The 20,677-nt window shown below is 37.1% G+C and overlaps 1 protein-coding gene across 1 annotated transcript; it reads left to right on the top strand.

The window, feature by feature from the left end:
• Positions 1–6,223: 6,223 nt before the first annotated feature.
• Positions 6,224–19,975, top strand: LOC122650180 (putative clathrin assembly protein At5g35200). The gene is made up of 16 exons (XM_043843507.1): positions 6,224–6,312; positions 7,006–7,126; positions 7,227–7,296; positions 7,899–7,996; positions 9,215–9,356; positions 9,443–9,543; positions 12,282–12,365; positions 12,509–12,559; positions 12,659–12,724; positions 12,809–12,874; positions 13,030–13,110; positions 13,265–13,342; positions 13,975–14,130; positions 14,239–14,314; positions 14,763–14,881; positions 19,219–19,975. The coding sequence occupies exons 2-16, from the start codon at positions 7,028–7,030 to the stop codon at positions 19,573–19,575; spliced, it is 1,644 nt and encodes a 547-aa protein (XP_043699442.1). The 5' UTR covers positions 6,224–6,312; positions 7,006–7,027; the 3' UTR covers positions 19,576–19,975.
• The last annotated feature ends 702 nt before the right edge of the window (positions 19,976–20,677 follow it).

The following is a 20,677-nucleotide window of genomic DNA, read 5'->3' as shown; positions in this document are numbered from 1 at the left end:
AAATCGTTGCACATCCTTCCCAAGTACTTATTTTCTCTGTTTGGACTTCCAATTGTCACTATTGACAATTTATTATTGTATTCCTTGCTTGTTTATTGAGATACTTCAGGATAACACCCATCAAGAATGGAAATCCCCAGATGAAATCCAGCCAGAAAATTCTTGAGTTTCGTATTGGTTGAAATGAAATCCACTGCCCAATTCCCTTGAACAAAGTGTACAGGCACAGTGACTTTTATTCATTTTATTTGCATATTTTTCTTGATCCTATGTTCCATAACCTACAACTTGCCTATGGTTGTTGTGTACCCTGTTCTAAAAAAGAAAGGGAGAGAAGAATGGAGAAAGACTCAGAGGTGTAAAGTGTCATGGCCTGAACATACTAGGAGCTATTGTTGGAAAATTACAAAAATCTTCTCCACAATTTCTAAGGATAAAACTACAGATTGACTTCCAATTCAAAATCATAAATCCCTTTATATATTTTTGGTATATCTCCCCAGATTTTCAACTTTTCACTTTGCTCTAAAGTGCGTTCTTACTCTAAAAGCTTGACTTTAATAATCAATTTTCAAAAGTTGTCTTTCACCAAATGGCCGAGTTTATCAGGAATGAAGCATGAAACATAGAGTAGAGAACCTTTAGGCCCCAACCAGTAGCAGTGGCAAATGTTAATACTGCACATGAAAACCTTCCTAACGAAGTGGATTGCTGTGTAAGAAATCTTTAATCCTCACCCGCACCCCCACCCCAAAAAAAAGAAGGAAGAAAGATTCGAATTTTCTCACTGTATGGATTTGTTTTGAATGGTCTGAATTTACCCACATGTAAAACTATAATCTCAAATACAATATTTTATCCTCTCATGTGTGTCCATCCATTTCATATACACTCTTGTGGTAGTATTTAATTTTGCAAAGGGAACAAAATATTGAATTTTCATGTGATTAATTTTCTTTTTTAACTTGTCTACAAAATGTTGTATTTCACACGTTTTAAGAAATGACCAGTTTAACTAACCCTGGTGGAGGTTTTCGAGGCAGCTCAACAGGCATTCTTCTTGGAATTTTTGCAAGCTCAAGCAACACAGACTTCTACTAATTTGGATTTTAAGATTCTCCCCCTAAGCTGGGGCTGGCTAGGCCTCAGTTTGAGGGTTCCGTTGCCAAATTAGCACAACATAAATAATAAGATCAGAGAAGAGAAGGCATTGGATCCACCAAAGCAGGAGCAGGAGCAGGAGCAGGAACAGGAACGGCTAACAGTTCCCATTTCCTCCTCCGTGGTTCCTTCGCTGCTTTGCACTTTACACTTTACACTCCATCACCAACCAATAAAAACAAGTACAAAAAAATGTAGAATAATATAGGTCCACCAAGTCCCCATCACATCTCACATCCAATATCCAATGGTCCCTTCAACACTTTTCACGTACCCAGTAAACAAGCGAGACTTGAGTACATCACCCCAGCCGTTTTCTTTTCCCCAACACCTCGGGTTTCGGGCCCCACCGCCAGCAAGCTACATACGGTGGTTGATGGCCCCACAGGCCCCACATCCTAACCACAACCGAAACCACGCCACACTTCCCTCCTCTGCTCTCCCCACTATAAAAATATACCAAATTAAAAATTGGGAAATTCTTTCTTAAATGAATAATAGTATAGCAGTCAAATACCAATTCAACCCCTACGGAGGATTATACTCTCTTCTCTCTACTTTTCAAGACTCAGACTCTCAGGGGTATGATTGTCTTTTTGATGAGGTCTGGATTGGGTGAAACGTTCACATCATCATCACATGGTGGAAATGGGATCCTGGATGCCAACTGTCAAGGCGGTTGCACGTGGCACATTGTTGTCAAACAGTAGTAGTAGTAGTTGTTGTTGTTATTGTTATGGAAATGCCCCTGGATCTTGCATCTTATTGCAACATAGGGCTTCTTAAACCATTATTATTTCTTTCTTTAGACCTCTAAACCCAAAAAAATAAAAAAATAAAAAAATTTAACCATTAAAATATCAGAATTATCAGTTTATCACTCACCATCAGAGGTTGAGTGGCCGTTTGGATACAGCCATCGATCTCTGCAGAAAACATAACAGTTGCCCACAAGTAAATAATAATAATAATAGATAATTACATTCTATCTAACAGTTAAGTTAACAGCCAATCTCCATCGGCCGTGGAGAATGCTCAGACATAGGGGTGCATAAAATGATCGGCATATCCTTGATGATTTCTATCTTTTAAGGGGGTTTGTGTGCCCCTGTGTTTAGGTGTAGTGACACACCACAATGATGAAAGAATGACCGAATGGTGTTCTTTTTCCTATAAATATATATAAAAGATAAAAAAAAAAAAAAAAAATGAAATGAAATAATTTGATACTAAAATATGTGATTATTGAAATGTAACTTTTTAAGAAATTTAAATTTAAAAAATTAAAAATAGATCACAAATTTATTTATATTTATTTTGGATTACTTTATCAAGCAAGTAATTGAAATATTTTTTTTAAGGATAAGATGTTATTATATTTCTCAATGTGTTAGCATTTGAGATACGGCTTAGCATGCCTTGTTAAGCATGCGTCAATTGGTGTGATTAGTGCTTACCTAAACATGAGGCATGGCACCAACCAATAATAGTCTTTGAAACCATCATGAACACCAATCAAGAAAGATATATTACTACACTAATTGATGTTGCTCGGATAAAGCCTTTTTCTAATCACGAGAATATTTCACAATCACACCACCGACATAATTGAACATGTTAAATAGGATCTTGAGCAATAAGAACCCTCTAATAAAGGGAATAAAAAAATTAAAATAAAGGGAAAAAGTACATTATATGGTTTGTGTGGCCCTTGCGTCTAGACATAAAAATATGTAAAAGTACCATACTGCCCCCATGAAAAGTTGGAAATCCCATCCAGGGTGGTGCTTGAGTTAAACAGTTAAAGAGAGAAATATCCAAATCCTTATAAGTTTTCATATCAAATTATTCATTTGTTAGGACGAGAGTAGAACTCACCTTTAAAATCTAGCCGAGAAAGACAATTATTTCCGCATTGAACCCCAAGTCCCAACAACAACAACAACAACAAACTCAATCTTATCCCAACTTAATGGAATCGGTTACATGGATCCAAACATAACAAAAAAAATACTGAGTTCTAGCGTAAGAGGGATGTAATATGAAAAATGAAATGGAAAATGAGGAAAGAGAAGAGAAATGGAAATTGAAAAATGACACATGAAAGAAGCCTAACCCAGCATAACAGGAGAATCTCAACTAAATGGGGTCTGCTACCTAGATCCTTGCCCTCCAATAGGTTTTATCCAAAGTCATATTTGGTACAAGACCTAGGCTATGTATGTCCTTCTTCACCACTTTACCTATGGTCATTTTAAGCTTACCTCTAGCTCTTTTATCTCCTTCAATCAGGATTATATCACTCATCTTTACTGGAACGTTCCAACTCCCAACACGAACATTAAATCAAACTATCAAAACATCATTTATTAACCATTAAGACTTATGCTTCCACATGTGTAAAGTACTTTTGTGTTTTGTTGAAGCTTTTCCAATTAAGTGTGGCAATGATATGTACAATTTTTTCATAGAATTTTCCACCAATTGCCACATAGAAAATATTTTAGAACTGTGTTAACAAGCCCCATCTTAATGAATCAATAAGGAAACCTTTAAACTATTTTAAGTTAGTTTTATTAGATTCAATAGCCTACACCAATGGTATAAACCAAAAAAGGAGAATATGAATTTGGATTACTAAAGAGTGTTTTCAAGTGATTTGGTTGGTAATGATCTTCAAGTAGCTAATTTAACATTGTTGGTCATACTAAAATCAACTATTTTGAAAACTTAGCTACAATGGTCGTTGTGTCTCATTCTAGTCTTTGAATGGTAATTGATTAGGATATTTATATATTGACCTAAGAATTAATTGATCGTGGCACCTGAAGGTTACCTTTAGAAGAAATAAATAATTATTTGAAATTTTTCTTGGGACAAGAAATGATATTTTTTTAATTAAAAAATTTTACTTGTACATTGGAAAAAGCTTTTTAATTTTAAACACTTCATTTATATATTTAATTGAAAGAAATCTCAAAGATTCTATTTTTATTAGAAATTTGGTATGGTTAATACAATTTTTTTAATTTCTATATGAATTAATATTTCATATTTAAGTCGAAGTACAAAAAATATAAATAAAACAATAACTACGTGCATAAAAAAGTTGATGATAGAGTAACATGAAAATTTTCTTTTTATTACTCAATTAATTATTGGGAGGGGGATCGCTGCTAGGCTACGTGGCCTTACACTAGAGCGGGGGTGGTAATTTAGCTCTTCCCATGTGGTTGTGTCTAGACGGAAGCGCCACGTAGCTTGGTAGCATTCTTTTTCCCTTTATTATTATTATTATTAGGGCAAGAGATCTCTACTTGGCCGCATGGTCTCTACATAAGTGTCTGGGCCAATGAGGAGAGCACGCCTGGATATCTACCCAGAGGTAGAGGTGTCATCTCACAGTGCCCTGTGAGAGGGCATAGGAAACACCACCAAGTAGAAATCATTTTCCCTTATTTATTATTATAGAAATTGCACAAAGTCAAATAAACACACAAAAAAAAATAAAATTTAATAATAATAATAATGTAGCTTAACAGTAGAAGAAAGATAAAAAACAAAAAAAAAAGTGACAAGGGAGTCTGTCTAGGAATGTGACTCTTGCGCTCAAACATAGACCCCACAAAATGACCTTCTCCTCTCTCATAAGGCAAAAATCTTACCCATGTTGATGCTTTTGTGTGCGTTTCCATTGGCCCTGCATTGGCATAAGGGCCACACTCCCAGATAGAAAACTCTCACTCAAAAAGAAAATGGTACTCCTACCTAATACTCCCCTTGGATAGTTGGATTAGAATTTAAAAACCTGGAATCGAGATCTATATCAGAGCAAAATCTAAAAAAATCAGCCCTAAACTGCCTTTACCCTAGATTTTGGACACGGATTAGTCAAGTCAGATCGATCAAAACTGAGATCAACCTTTCCTTATTCCTATCTAGATCTACTGATCCAATCCCAATTTTTAAAACCATAGCCTGCTAATACCAAAAAAAGGAGATTGGGGCTTCTTTTTGGGGAGCCAGGGGAGGGCAAGTAAGAGAAGAAGACAAATCAAAAGAGATTCTACAAATCAAACGGCTACAGATCAATCATTTAATCCAACGGAAAATATTACAGTTAGTATAGCGTGAACAAGTGCCAACCTTATAACGATGCTTGCAGGCAGTTTTTTTTTCTGATAAAAGCTTGCAGGCAGTTGATCCTCTATTGCCGAGCTACCCGGCAAGAACGTGCTACACAAAGACCAACTTACCCTCACTCAGGCAAAGCATTTGGACAGAGATAAAACGGACATTACGCACAACACCGTGTTTGGGCAGCACGGGCGGCCTTGCATGGAAATTTCCAACCTCTTTCCCCGCGTAAAAATTCACAATAAAAAAGAGTGGCATTTCTGTAATACATCATAAATCTGAACCCTCTTTTCTAAGGTGCGCCGGTGGTTTAGTACCGTCTAGCTGGCATCTAGTTTTTCCTCCTTTCAAAGCGACCCCCCCTCTCTCTCTCCAATCTTTCTTCTTCTTTCATTCCATTTTTTCAGATTTCACGAATTCAACTTTCCATTTCCACTCTTAAACCCTCCCCAGTCAGGTTCAAAATTAAAACCTCGATGGAGTGGTAAACGGTAAGCTCCGTTGTAGGTTATTATAATGTAACTTCAATCGAGACCGTCAATTTCGATAAAGTGACGTCATCACTTCAGAATCAAACGGTTCCGTAAAATTTATTTTCCCATAATTATTAAAACTACGACGGCGGGTGTAGCTGTAGCACTGTAGTAAGGTACAATACAAAGGTTAAGAAACACCTGAAAGTTGACTACGGTTAAAGCGCGCGCACAACAGTGAAAGAAGAAGGTGTAGTACTGAAAGGTACCTTCCCAGAGAAAGAACATTTTTAATTAATTAATTAATTTATTAAAAAAAAAAAAGATTGAAATTCGGTTTGGTTGGGTCGTCGGTGTCTTAAACATATTTTTTCGATTATTATTATTATTATTTTTTTTGCTTTTTATAAGTCGCAATAATAGACTTGGAGTCTCTCTCTCTCTCTCTGGTGTCTCTGGTTCTCGACTTTTTGGGTCGCCGACCAGAAGGACGCTTCAGCTTTCCTCTCTCTCTCTCTCGTTCTGTTCTACTCAGATTCTGGTGAGTTTGAGCTCTTTGATCTCTGTTTTATATGAACTTTGATTGTCTTTTGCTTCTGTGTTTGAATGAACCACAGCTAGCTTAAGAATTTTTCAGTTATGTTCGATTTGATCTTTGATGATGATGATGATGCTTAGTCTCTGTTCTTTTTCCGTTTGTCTGTTCTGTTTATTTCGTGATCCTTTTATCTTTTGGAGGATTTTGAATGTATCATGTGCTATAAGAATTTGTTTGCTGTTTTGCAACGTTAAAACTGTCCTATATTTGTTGAAATTCAAGAATTCAATGTCGGTCAGGAATTCCATTTCTGTTCTTTATTATATTACTAAATAAATGAATTTATTAATTGTCTGTGTATGGTGATGAATTTCTACCAATCGCTATGGGTTTTGAGATGTTGCCAGCCTTAGTTTTATCCTTTTAGTGAGTCATTTTAGATTTGATTGCTGGTGTACCAGTCGTCTGTTTATTTGCTTGAATCTGAATCATTGTAAAGTTCAAATTCTAGACTTTCTGCCTAGATATTAATGTCTCGCTTAGAAATTCAAGGTGATTAAGTTTCTCAATAAGCCAATGTGGCTGTTTACAAGATATTAATTTCTTACTGTTTAAAGGTTTGTGTGATGTTTCTTTCATGACTGTAGATTATGTCAATAGAATCAATTTTTTTTTTTTCCAATCTTGCCTCTGTAGAATCTTTTGGTTGGGAGAAAAGATGTCTGGAGGAGGTACTCAGAAGAGCTTGAGGAAATATTTGGGAGCTATCAAGGACACCACCACAGTTGGATTGGCTAAAGTTAACAGTGACTACAAGGTGAGAAGTACCAAACAATCATAGTGCGTGTTTTTAGATTGCATATTTCTGAATTTTTACATTCAGAAATAAGGTTGGGTGGTGGTATTGAATTTCGCAGGAGTTGGACATTGCAATTGTCAAGGCCACAAACCATGTCGAACGCCCGGCTAAAGAAAAACACATAAGGGGTATGTAGATACTTATTTTATTTCTCTCTAGCTTCAGTTACTGTGTTTCATGTTGACCTTAAGGCACGGACAGCATCTTACATTAGGAGTTTCTCCATTTTTTTATTGATGTTTTATGTTAATTTTATAAAAATATTGCAATTGAGAGACTTTTTGATTGGTTTCCACCCCATTTATGAAAGTTCTCTATCATCATTGTAGACTTGCAGCTTCCACAACCCCAAACATCTCCTTTCTGTTATTTGATATCTCACTTTGGGATGTGTAATTGTTTTATTTTTTATAGGTAATATCAAATTGGGATGTGTAATTCTTTTGTTAAGAGCTCCAGTACAAATGCAAATCTATTCCATATATTGTAATATCTTTATGTGTCCATCTAGTATATGCTTCTCTCATGCACCATTGGTTAATTGGATGGTACCTAACTACCATACCTAACTGGCTAACCCTGTATATGGGCCATACACCAGATTTTAGTTTTGGTGCAGTCTTTAGGTTTCATGCTGCTTTTTTCCCCTTGTTCTTCCCCCTCCCACTTATTTGTTTGTCCTCAAAGAAATAATTGATGTACTGAAACTTATTATATTTGGTTTTGTCAGCTGTTTTTGTTGCAGTTTCAGCTACAAGGCCTCGAGCAGATGTGGCGTACTGCATCCATGCTCTTGCCAGACGTCTTGCCAAGACACATAATTGGGCAGTACGTGAGCCATGACAAATTTTTTTCCTTGATTCATTGAATACATGGAACTAAAACTAGTTTGACATTATCAATGCATACATTATTTTTTATGCTCAAGGGCCGTGATATGAAAAAGTACTGTGTTTATTTCTTTGAGTTAGAAAGGATACTAAAACTGATAGGAACCATTTTCTTGTTATTGAATCTGTTTTTTTTTCCTTGTAATTTTTTCAGTTTTTCCTCTGATCTTTACAAAAACATTTTTAGCAAATAAAAGATATGGGATATATAAAACATCAATAGCAGAGTTTATGTCACGAGCATCACGATATTGCCCTGATTGCAGCTGCTTCGAAGTTCTTAGAGATGAACTTGCTTTTTTATTTTTCCATTCATCAGGCTTTCAGTCATACATCTCAGCATCTTTTGGTGTAGGATGGGTGCACAAAACCTAGTTGGCTATGAACAGGTATTAGGAGCTTTGTTTGAAAATTGCAGGCCAGAGAAGGGAATAACAGAATTTATTGTAGGGTTAGAAAATCATGTATAAGCTATGTCGGTAGGTTGGTTTTGGGCTAGGACTGATGGAAAAAGGCTTTAGAATTTAGCGAAGCTGAAAATAGGAGTTCTAATTGGTTGAAGGCCTTGTACACAACACAAAAGTTGTAGTTGGAGGAGGATTTAACCTTTTATTTTCATTTATTTTTATCAGATAGGGTGTTTTAGAGTTGAACTAACAAGTGAATCTGGAGAATGCAAAAGACTAAACAAGGAAAAAACAATCAGAAAAAAAAAGATACTTTGTCGTCATTGTTTAAAGGAACAAGGAATATTTAAACGTGATCAATCTTGGTTATTAATGGGGCAATTTATTCAGTTTTTACTTGAAATATATTCTGTTTATTTGTCAAAATTTCTTGAAAGTATCAATATCATTCCCATGGCATGAAGCTGTCTTCACCTATACCATCACCATTGTTTTAGTTTAGTCCAAGCTCCCATTTCATGCATTCATTTTGGGGCTCAATATCTTGAATTGATCAATGGAGTGCTAAGAATTTTCTGAGCTGTGATGATTTCTTTTAGATCAACTAGTACTCTAACTACGCTGCTTTGAGAGAGAGAAAAAAAAGTCACTTATTTTCAGTGCTTTTAAAATAGTGGTTTAGTCACAAGTGCATCCCCATTTAAATGTATTTCTTGGATTTTGGCTGATCAGTGCTTGTTGGTGATTAGGTGGCATTGAAAACGTTAATCTTGATACATCGTGCTCTTAGGGAAGTGGATGCTACCTTCCGTGAAGAAGTCATTAATTATGGAAGGAGCAGAAACCATATGCTAAACTTGGCTCATTTCAAAGATGATTCCAGTCCAAACGGTACTCATTGTTTTGAAAGAGATGAAATCCAATATTCTAAAGCAAATGAATTGCTAATTGACAGTTTGCTGTTAATTTCTGTTCAGCATGGGATTATTCTGCATTTGTCCGGACATATGCTTTATTTTTAGAGGAGAGGCTGGAATGTTTCCGTATCTTGAAGTACGATGTTGAGACAGATCACCCAGTAAGAAATTTGTTTTATGTAGTTGCTACATTCTTTTTATCTTTGGAAAAACAAAGAGAAAGATAATGTGTTCGCTATTTGAAATCTTTAACATCTATACTCTTGGGTGCCAAGATTGGAGTTGAACTTCATGTTGATGTTAATTTTCTGCTTTAATTTCCTTGCTTGATCCTGGTATAATTTGTTGCTTTCCTTTAGTTTGTTCGTGGCTTTTTATTGTTTGTTGAATTTTCATTTTAGTGATCACATTAAACAGTTATGTCTCAGTTCAAGGCTAATTTTGATATTCTTTATAGTTTCAGATTGTTTTGCTAGCACAAGTCCTGCAGTAAGGTTACAAGTATGTGTTTTGCTTGTGAAAAACCTGAGAGAGAGGTGATGAAGTATGCTGTAATTGATCGGAAAAATGCAATAAATTTGGTTTAAATTCCTTATTTAAGATGGTACAGTGGGGTAAAAAGGGGGTTGAAAAGGCTCCAAAGGCATCTCGGTATAATTTTTTTGGTATTAGAATCTGATATGGACTGAAGAATCTATGCAAATAGACTTCCGTACAGGATCCATTGTTGCATGAGTTCGCCTGGCCTTTTTGGACTTCTTTGAAGGACAGTCATTCCTAGCAAGTATGGGTGCAGGGTTATGGGTTGGGACTCGGGAATCTGGAGAGATAAAGGGGACCTACAGTTTCAGCCTTTGGGGAGGTATAGTCAGGACAGCTTAAGGCTTCAATAATTTTATTCGATTCAAGGTGGGTTTCTGAGAATGCATTTGATTGTTGAATGACTAGGTGTATTTGATTTACCCTTGAAGTGTATATTCCTGCACCATATGGGATATTACTTCATAAGAATGCCTTAGTTGGGATTTCTCTGAGAATATGGACACTTCTGCCACTCGACTGATAAGGAGCGAAGGCGAAGCTGTGAGAGCGAAAGCAAGAGGGTGGCGCTGAGGCTCGGTTTCTTAACCCCGGCAAGGATAGAATTGGTGCCAATATTTTGGAGCATTCTAAATTACTGGGTGATGGATTCCTCTGTTACTTGGCAATCCAGTCTTGGACTGTGACTTGGGGTAGTTCTCAGTATTGTATTTACTTATGTGGTCCTGTGTGCTTCATATGTGAACCCCATATTCCCTCTGAAATTTCCTTATTCTTATGAACTGCTAAAGGATAAAATGCATGGTGGATCATCTTATTTTGAGGGGCAAAATTTAACATGTCCTTTTGGGACAACGAAAACATCAACCACATAATATTGCACTGTCCATTCTCTTGTACTATGTGGTCCCAGTTTATGGCAAAGTTTGGGATTGCCATTGGTTCCTCCTACTTGAATTTTGGGTGTTTTGGACCTTTGGTTTGATTGTTTGAAAGACGAGAGGATTGCCATTGGTTCCTCCTACTTGACTTATGAGTGTTGTGGACCTTTGTTTTGATTGTTTGAAAGAAGAGAATTTTCTTTTGGGGGAATGTGATTTGGGGGTGTGGTGAGGTAAAGAGAATAGACAGCTCCTTGTAGGCTGGCATATCTTTTTATTTATGTATTTCATTATAGTGGGTTGACATGTAAATGGCTCCATGTAACACAACATTTAAATAATCCCAAAAAAACGAGTGTGACTGTGTGACACATTCCTTAGATATATTTTCAACTCTCCCAGCAGCCCTAGGATTCTTATTGAAGCTTGGAGGGTTAATTCTTTTTCTAATGTTGCAACAGAGGTAGGATTCACTGGTATATACTTACATTTTTTATCTCCTGGTCAATGTGCCTACGAGAAACAGCACAGATTATTTGTTTGCATTCTGTCCCAAGGAGCAACGTGATTGACCAGGTCCTCAGCTGCATGGAAGATGCAATGGGTTGGTTAAATAGGTGCATCACCTGTGCCCTATTGGGTAGGGAATGGTATGACCTGCACCTGGATAGGGTTAGGCATGGTATTTGAAGGAGCTAGGGCCCTGCTCTGGTTGCTTTCTACAATCAGTGAGTCCCGTGCATGTTTCACAGGGTGGGATGCATTAGGGTGGAGTGACATTCGGGTATGGTACTCAGAAAACCAAATCTGCTTCTGGTGATCCATAGTTGCAGTCATCTATTTTGGGAGAATTTAGATTTGATGTCCCTCAATGTGCTGCTCAATCTTTCTCATTTCTGCTGCTTGTATCATGTGCTTGGGTCCATTCTTCTCTATATTTATTATTAAATCTCTTATCAAACTTAAAAAAAAAATAAAAGGTTAACTAGGGGGAGTACCGAAGATCTGTGCAAAGGTCGAGCTATTGCACTTCACATGAATATCAAAGTTTCTCAAGGCACTCAAATGTTTGACTTATTCAAATGGTCCACACACGGCAATGCAGACTCTCCTATAAGTTTCTTGTTTTAGACATTTACTTGTTTTTAATTTTAAATTGAATATAACTTAGGTCAATGTTAAGGATAGTTGAGAATCAGAGATTTAGGGAATGATTCAACTTGTCATTAATGACAGAGGTCAGCTTTATTTATAATGAAGTTACAACCCTAGAAGGGTAAAAAGGTAAAAATGTAAAGCCCTAAAAGTAAGGTGTGTTGACAACCAGACTATGACACGGATCTCAACAAGGATCAATTCATGCCCTTTTATTTGTCTAACTCCTTGGTAATGGAAAGGTTAAGGCTTTAGTGAAGTAATCTCATTCTGTGTGCATTCTGAATTCCATTTCTTAAAATACTTTTTTGTGCTGCTGACAGAGGACCAAGGAACTGAACACTGCCGAATTGCTTGAACAGTTGCCAGTGTTGCAACAGCTTCTGCATCGTGTTCTTGGTTGCCAGGTACCACCTTATGTTTCATTAATCAAGTTTTAAGTATGAGTCTGCATCCTCCTTAATGCTGCTTGTCTTTTGCATGGTTAAATATTTCCTGCACCTCTTTGTATATATAACATTGTAATTCTTGTTTTGGAACTTGTATGTAGCCGCAAGGAGCAGCAGTTTATAATTTTGCCATTCAGTTGGCAGTTTCAATGGTAAGTTTTTTGGTATAAGCTTGTCTTTCTGAAGTTTAAGATGGTGTGACTTGCAGAGTGACATTCTCATACAATGCTTACTTTTTATCATTTGAATAGGCAGCTGCAGAGAGCATTAAGATTTATCAGGCAATAACCGATGGTACAATTAATTTGGTTGACAAGGTATTTATTTTAATCTTCATTTCCTAATGAAAACTACTGGCTATTTATTTAGCAAGTTACAGACACATGTCTGGATTGTTACAGTTCTTTGAGATGCAACGCCATGATGCTGTTAGCGCTTTTGAGATATACAGGAAGGCGGGTCAGCAGGTACCTGTTGTCTTACACTTCCATTCTTTCAAATGTTTGTTTTTCAAAAAAGATTACTGTAATATGTCTTACCATGAAGTACTAGTGTCGCTATGGAAAAATTCTTCTTCCTCTTCTTCTTTTCTCTCTCTGATTCTCCTCAAGCTATCTTATAGGCGGAGAGGCTGTCAGAGTTTTATGAAATATGTAAAGGCCTTGATCTAGGACGTGGAGAAAAGTTTATCAAGATTGAACAGGTGTGAATTTCTCAAGCCCTGTACCTCTGATGGCTTTCCCTCCCCTTGTATTCCTTTAGTTGCAGTTAAAAGTTTTTCAGTTATGCTCAAAAAGAAAAAGAAAAGTGTTTCCATCAGTTGAATAATTTTTTGGAGTTATTCATTAATAATGCAGCCACCGGCATCATTTTTAGCAGCCATGGAGGAGTATGTCAGAGATGCTCCTCGAGCTTCATCTGTTCGGAAGGATCAGGTATAGAAGTTCTCCTGATTGATAAAACTAGTTTCTTGTTAGGTGGGTAGTGAATCTAAGAGAATATTATAATTTCAGCATGATATTGAGACCATAAGCAGGAACGGAAAGATTGTAATATGCCATCTTGTTAGAAATAATAGTAACTTGTCCACATCAGCTGATCATTAAAGAGCTTCGAGCGTCCACTACAAGCATGTAATGATTATTACTGAAGGATCATTCCTTGGCGATACTGATCTAGATTGATATGAATCAGATGGTTTCCTTAGTAATCAAAACCAGTCGTACCCCTTCTTATTTATGTCAAACAACTCCGGCTTTCCATAAAATGAACCCTTTTAGTTTTTATTGCTATAGATGACATTTCCCAAAAGGAATTGCTATTCTTTGTTTCATCGGCTGCCAGTTTTAACTTTTAATATCATTCACATTCTCATTATTTTCTTTTGATCCTGGTAGAAAACTAACCTCTTACAATTCTTTATTATTATTTTAAAATAGATCTAGTTTTGCATTATGTATTACTTGAAAAAATGGTCCTGGATCTTTTAATTTTATTGGTAGGCCATGAAATTTTTTGCCTTAAAACTGACAAGTTTTGCTTTAAATCCTTCCTTTTCACAATGCAGGTGGCTAACGATAAAATTGCTGCTCCCAAAGTGGTCCTGGCTATAGAGTATAAGAAAACCCCAGAAGTTCAGGAAGATCTCCCATCATCCCCACCTCCACCTGAACCTGAACCTGTTAAAGTGGAGGCTCCTGTTTCGGAACCACCTGATCTGCTTGTAATTACTCAACCTTATTTTTGTCTCATCAACAACATACATCTATATTTAATTCTATTTATCTGAATTTTTTCTGGGCATCCTAAGAATACTTTATTTGGTTAGCAGCATTTGGATAATCCTATCCCGGCTGCATCGGAACTAGATGAGAAGAATGCTCTTGCTCTGGCTATTGTTCCAGTCGGTAAGTTCTCCAGAATTAGTGTGAAATCATAAGCTCAAAGTTTGAGAACTTAAACATCCTTGGAGTTGGATGTTCACCAAGTTAATTGACTCAAACAAATTAATTCAGGCTTGAGTAATTAATAAAAGAGAATTTACATTAGGGTCATTAGGAACAAGAAATGGATAGTGAAATCAAGGATTAGTAAGAAATATAATGAGGGCCAACACTCGGGAGTTTAAATAAACTTTTCAGGTTGTGTAAAAGTTAAAAACCAAGGGGGAAAATTGTATTTACAAAATTTCCTATCACACTAAGAAAGGAAAGGCAATTGTCAACTAGTCTGGGTCATGTATTTACCAAATTAATTTTATATGTTTCCATTCAAAATACAAGTTTCCAGTTGAAATTCAGGACCTTTAAAGAGTGTCTGAGCAGTTCTGTATGATTTGTCTTCTTCGTCTTGCAGCTGATTCATCAACAACTCTCCCTTCTGGTCCTGATTATGCAAACGGAACTACAGGCTGGGAGTTGGCACTGGTAACTGCTCCAAGCTCAAATGAGAGTGCTACTACTGCAAGCAAACTGGTATTACTCTTATATTTTGTATTGTTTTATGCGTGGAGCTTCTTGTTGCTGTATAGCCTACGCTTAACTATGGTAGTAGATCTTATGATGGTATAGTTTCAGAGAGAACATTATCTATCATAAATGAAGTCACATCTTCCAGATGTTTCAAACTAAGGCTCCTCTCTTTCTAGTGCGTGGAGTTTCTTTTTGCTGAATATCTTACGCTTAATTATGGTAGTAGATCTTAGGAAGTTAGGATAGTATAGTTTCAAAAAGAACATTATCTATCCTAAATAAAGTCACATCTGCCAGAAAGAACATTATCATACTTAGTTGAATCCATAGCAGGATGAATAGTTTTAGCTTGTAACAACCTCTTGCCCTTGGACATGATTACTTGAAATATCTGACATCTCAAAAGAATGTGCTTAATTGATTTTCTTAAACTAAATCAATCAATTAAAATGTCTCCCTCAACTGTCCAGTCACTTTACTGACGGGGGAGGGATTAATGTCGCTACAAGTTGTATTAATGTCACTAAAAGATCAGACTGAAGCAATGTGTACAGCCAAATCTTGTAATGCTGCATCTGCTATTGTTTTTCTATGCCAATTTTTCCATGCAAATAAAAAAATTTCAATGAGAATATGTTTGAATACACCAATTTGGATGAATGCAATGATGCCATTTTAATGTGGAGCTGCCCTAATTTTTTTGCTGAAATTTCTCCTCTCTCAGTCACTTCACCAGTTTATCTTCTTCATCCATTGTCTTATCTGATAATTAAAAGGTGAAGAATAGGCGCAATTGGGTAGCCTTCAACTCGTCACACAGTTCCTATCCCAATTACTTTGGTGATTGTTGAAGAATTTTGGGGAAATGTGACTTATGTCTATGAGACATCAGCCAGCTTTATTTATAATAGAATGATATGAGGTACAAGTACAATAATGCCCCTGAGGCAACACTAGAGAAATTCTAAGGAAAATTCCACCCTTATACCCATATTACAGCACTCCCCCTCAAGTTGGTGCATAAATATCATGCATGCCCAACTTGCATACAATAGCATGAAAATCCTTACTACTAAGACATTTAGTAAACACAGCCAATTGATCACCAGACCTAACAAATAATGTATAGATAAGACCCTGTTTGAGTTTTTCTTTGATGAAGTGGTGGTCAATCTCCACGTGCTTTGGCCTATCATGCTAAACTGGATTATGAGCAATGCTAATAGCTGATTTACTCTCACAATAAAGCATCATAGGAAGTTGGACAAAAACATTGGGATCTTAAAGAAGACTCTGAAGCCATAACAACTCACAAATACCATGAACCATAGCACGAAATTCTGCTTCAGCATTTGATCTAGCAACCACAGCCTGTTTCTTCCTACGCCAAGTAACAAGATTCCCACCAACATAAGTACAGTACCCTGAAGTCGATCTCCTATCATCAGGAGATCCAGTCTACATCTGTAAAGGCTTCAACATGCATGTGATCATGAGGAGAGAAGAGAACCCCTTTTCCTGGAGTAGACTTCAAGTATCTCAAGATGCGAAATACTTCCTCCATATGAGTAGAACATGAATCATGCATATACCGACTAACCAAACTCACAACATAAGCTATGTCAGGGTGAGAGAGATAAATCAATCTGCCTACCAATCTTTGATATCTACCCTTGTCGACTAGCTCTCCCTCTTTATTTTTGAGATGACCATTAGCTTCAAGAGGTGTATCTACAGGCTTACACCCAAGCATCTCGGTCTCAGATAATAGATCAAGAGTATACTTTCTTTGAGAGAGAGAAAGATACCTCTTGATGAGCGGGAAACTTCGATACCAAGAAAATAACATAGAGATCCCAAGTCTTTAATCTCAAACTCCTTTCCCAAATAAGACTTAAGATTAAATAACTTTGTAGGGTCACTTCCAGTTAAGGTTTAAAGTATCGGTATCGGATATCGTATCGGAAAGGTGATTTTAAGAGACGTAATGTATCGTATCGGAGAGTATTAACCATATCGAGTCACGTATCAACCCTATACAGTTGATACTTTTTAAGTATCGTATCGGTGCCATATCGTATCAATACCCTAAAAATAAGATACGTATCGGTTAGTATTGGCGGATACGTTAAGATATTTAAAACCTTGCTTCCAGTGACAATAATGTCATCCATAGACAATGAGAACAATAATGTGATCACCTAGTGTCTTGATAAATAATGTGTGATCAGTGTTGCTCTAATTATACCCAACAGAGACCATCACCTTATGCAAACGGCCAAACCAAGCCCGGGTGATTGCTTCAATCCATATAGTATTCGTTTCAGCTTGCATACTTTTCCTTGAGTGTCTTTCTCAGAGAAGCCAGGAGGAATTCCCATAGACACCTCCTCCTCAAGTTCACCATGCATAAATGCATTCTTGACATCAAGTTGTTGTAGTTGTCATCCCAAGTTAACAACACATGAAAGTATAACTTGAATGGTGTTTCTCTTGGCCACTGGAGCGGAAATAACCTGATAATCAATCCCATATGTCTGGGTAAAACCCTTTGAAACAAGCTTAGCCTTGTAACGATCCACAGTGCCATCCATTTTAGTTTAACTATGAAAACCCATATGCAACCTACAATTTTCTTATCCCGAGGAAGAGAAACTAGTTCCCATGTGTCATTTTTTCCAAGAGCCCTCATTTCCTCATTCATAGCATCTTTCCATTGTGGGTCTGCTAGAGCCTCTTGTCAATTTTGAGGAATGGAAACAGAAGACAGAGAAGATACAAAAACACGATAGGATGGAGAAAGGGAATCATATGATACAACATGAGATATAGGATGTTGAGTGCAAGTCCGTTTACCTTTCCAAATAGCAATAGGTAAATCAAGAGATGGATCAACAGAAGGATCAACATGATCACTAAGGGAGAGAGACTCACTTGATGGGATGGTTGGAACGATGGATCCTGGATCTGAGGAAGGCGGTTGATTGGGTAAAGTAGGCACAATTGCAGTGGTGGTATCAACTTGCTTGTTCCGAACACGCTCATAAACATGTAGAGTCTTAGGAGATGATAGACTCCCCTTGAAATTGTGATTGAGGATGCGTATAGTCCCCTTGAATAGATTCATTCTCTTGCTCTTGAATATTGGTCCATCAAGTGAAGAAACCATCGACACATCTTCCCTAGTATTGTTGTACCCCTGAAGATGTGTAAAGGGAGAGTAATAAGCTTCAGACTCACGAAAGATCACATCCATGGTAACCAAGACATGGCAGGAAGGAGGGTGGTAACATTTGTAGCCCTTTTGGGTAGCAAAGTAATCAATAAATATACATTTGAAACCCCTGGGATCAAGTTTACCATGAGGATGATGGTTACGAGCAAAACAAACACACCCAAAAGCATTGGAGGGAACAACAAAGGAAAAAGAACCCTGAAGAATAGAAAGGGGACATCGAAAATTTAACACACGAGTGGGCATGCGGTTAATAAGGTAGGCTGCAGTTAGAACAACTTCACTCAAAAAACAAGCAAGGACATGCATCTCAAACATGAGGGAACAAGCAAGTTCCAGAAGGTGACGGTTCTTGCATTCCGCTACACCATTCTGAGCAGGTGTATCAACACAACTGATTTGGTTTATGATACCCTGATCAGCCAGATGAGATTGGAAGTCACCATCCATATACTCAGTTCCATTGTCGGTTCGAAGAATTTTTATTTTAGCATCAAATTGGGTTTGGACCATGCTATGAAACCCTTGAAAACAGCAAAACATCCCATTTTTTTTACACAACAAATATACCCAAGTGGTGCGAGAATGACAATCGATAAATGTAACAAACTAGCGAAAACCAGTAATAGAAACACAATGGGCAGGGCCCCAGACATCATAATTTATCTAAAGAATGGGAGTTTTACTAATATGATCAGAATTAGCGTAGACAGAGCGAGTCTGCTTGGCTAAAACACAAGCATCACAGGAAAAGTCATTGGAATTACAATGTTGAAACATAGGAAAAACTTTAGCTAAAGTGCCAAGGGGTGGATAACTGAAACGTCTATGCCAATGATCATCATACTTCATACCATTCACCATAGCTTTATTTTTATTACTAGAAGAAATTTATGAGATTGTTTGGATCATCTGATTGGATTGAATAGTCTTTGGACGTCTGTTGCTATGCATGGATGCCATGCATATGCCAGAAACCAGGAGTTCTCCCTATCCTTCCATAATGAAGTTTTCTTTTTTGCTTTAGAGGACTGCTGGACATGTATTGGTATTCTTTTTCCCTGGTTGTAGATACATGCTAATTCTTTTTAACTTGTTAAAAAAGGCGGGAGGGCTGGACTTGCTTACATTGGACAGCTTATATGATGATGCACTTAGAAGAAATAACCAGAATGTAAGCTACAATCCATGGGAGTCGGTGCCCATGGCTAGTCCTATGATGCAACAACCAGCACATGACCCATTCCTTGCCTCCAACACTGTGGCAGCACCCCATGCCGTGCAGATGGCAGCAATGGTCCACCAACAGCAAGCTTTCATGTTGCAGCAACAGATGATGATGAATGTTCCACAACAGCAACAGCCTTTAAATCCTTTTGGTAATCCTTATGGAGCTGCAAACCACCCTTATGGGTCGGGTATTCCTGTTCAATCTTACAATCCATACACCAGCCTCATGTAAGGAACGGGATCAGTAGTCATTTGTTGTTGGGTGAGAGCACAAGAAGTTGGTGGAATTGAAGGACAAGCAAATAATATTTGAGGCTTTTGGAGACTGGTAGGGAGGGCTGGTTTCAAGACACAGATGTACCATATGTTGTGTATGTGCAGTTACTATCATGAGAATATTACAGGTATTAGTTAGGGAGTGGAGTTCTAGGTTATTGATTATTTTTGTGGGTAATGATTCCTAATAATGTTTTTCAGATTATCTGAAGATTTGACCTGCATTTCTGTGCTTAGGCAGGAATCCCAATTCTTGTTCTCTTTATTTGAAACTTTGAAGGCTGTTAATGATTTGTAATTGCTTTCCTGTTATCATTTACATATGAAGAGATCAGGGAGACATTGTGATTTTTTCATGTTGCAAGATCAATTTGCTACTTTATCAAGGTTATTTAGAATGAAATTCCCTAGATATAAATGTGCCTGCAGCTTTAGATTTTAGGGTTTCTTTGGTATGATTTATATTTGTATTTGTGTTTGTTACTTAGTTTTGAGAAATCATTTGTGATAATAAATTATGGCCCACAAATAATAATTGTTTGGTTACTATTTATACAATATATTATATAATTAGAAATAGGTTTTGGTATGCCTATGTGCATAATATATTATGGGAAAAAGAATTTGGAAAGGCAGCGTGGCGCCGTGGCCCTTGCGCCCAGACACACAGGGGTGTGAAATTAACACCCCATCTCCATGAAAGGTGGAAATCCACCCATGTTGATGCTTCCGCAAGCACTCCCATTGGTCCCTGCGCTAACATAGGGGTCTCACTACCATTCACCCTCTCCCATATATTATATAATCCTAAAACTTTTATTAGAATTTAAAGCATATTTGAACAAAGGATTCCTGGTCATCCTCCAATCCTACTCCCACTTCTCTTGGACCTTTTATGAACTTATATCATGGAATACAAAGAGAAATAACTTGATCGCTGCTCTATTTATAGGAATGGTCCCCACATGTGTTGAAATGATGACTTTTGTCTTAAACCTTCTCATTGTTTCTCTGGCTCTCAAAAGCTCTCTTGCTGAGTATTTTCTCATAGGCCATTG

This window comes from Telopea speciosissima, chromosome 2, assembly GCF_018873765.1.
Source record: "Telopea speciosissima isolate NSW1024214 ecotype Mountain lineage chromosome 2, Tspe_v1, whole genome shotgun sequence".
Classification (NCBI taxonomy): domain Eukaryota; kingdom Viridiplantae; phylum Streptophyta; class Magnoliopsida; order Proteales; family Proteaceae; genus Telopea; species Telopea speciosissima.
This window is presented reverse-complemented; position numbering and strand designations above follow the sequence as displayed.

Bases quoted from the DNA above. Each gene is read 5' to 3' on its own strand.
- LOC122650180 (XM_043843507.1), top strand. From the start codon at position 7,028: ATGTCTGGAGGAGGTACTCAGAAGAGCTTGAGGAAATATTTGGGAGCT. The intron at 12,366-12,508 runs GTACCACCTTAT...ACTTGTATGTAG, and splicing joins ATCGTGTTCTTGGTTGCCAG to CCGCAAGGAGCAGCAGTTTA. The intron at 13,111-13,264 runs GTGTGAATTTCT...TTAATAATGCAG, and splicing joins AGTTTATCAAGATTGAACAG to CCACCGGCATCATTTTTAGC.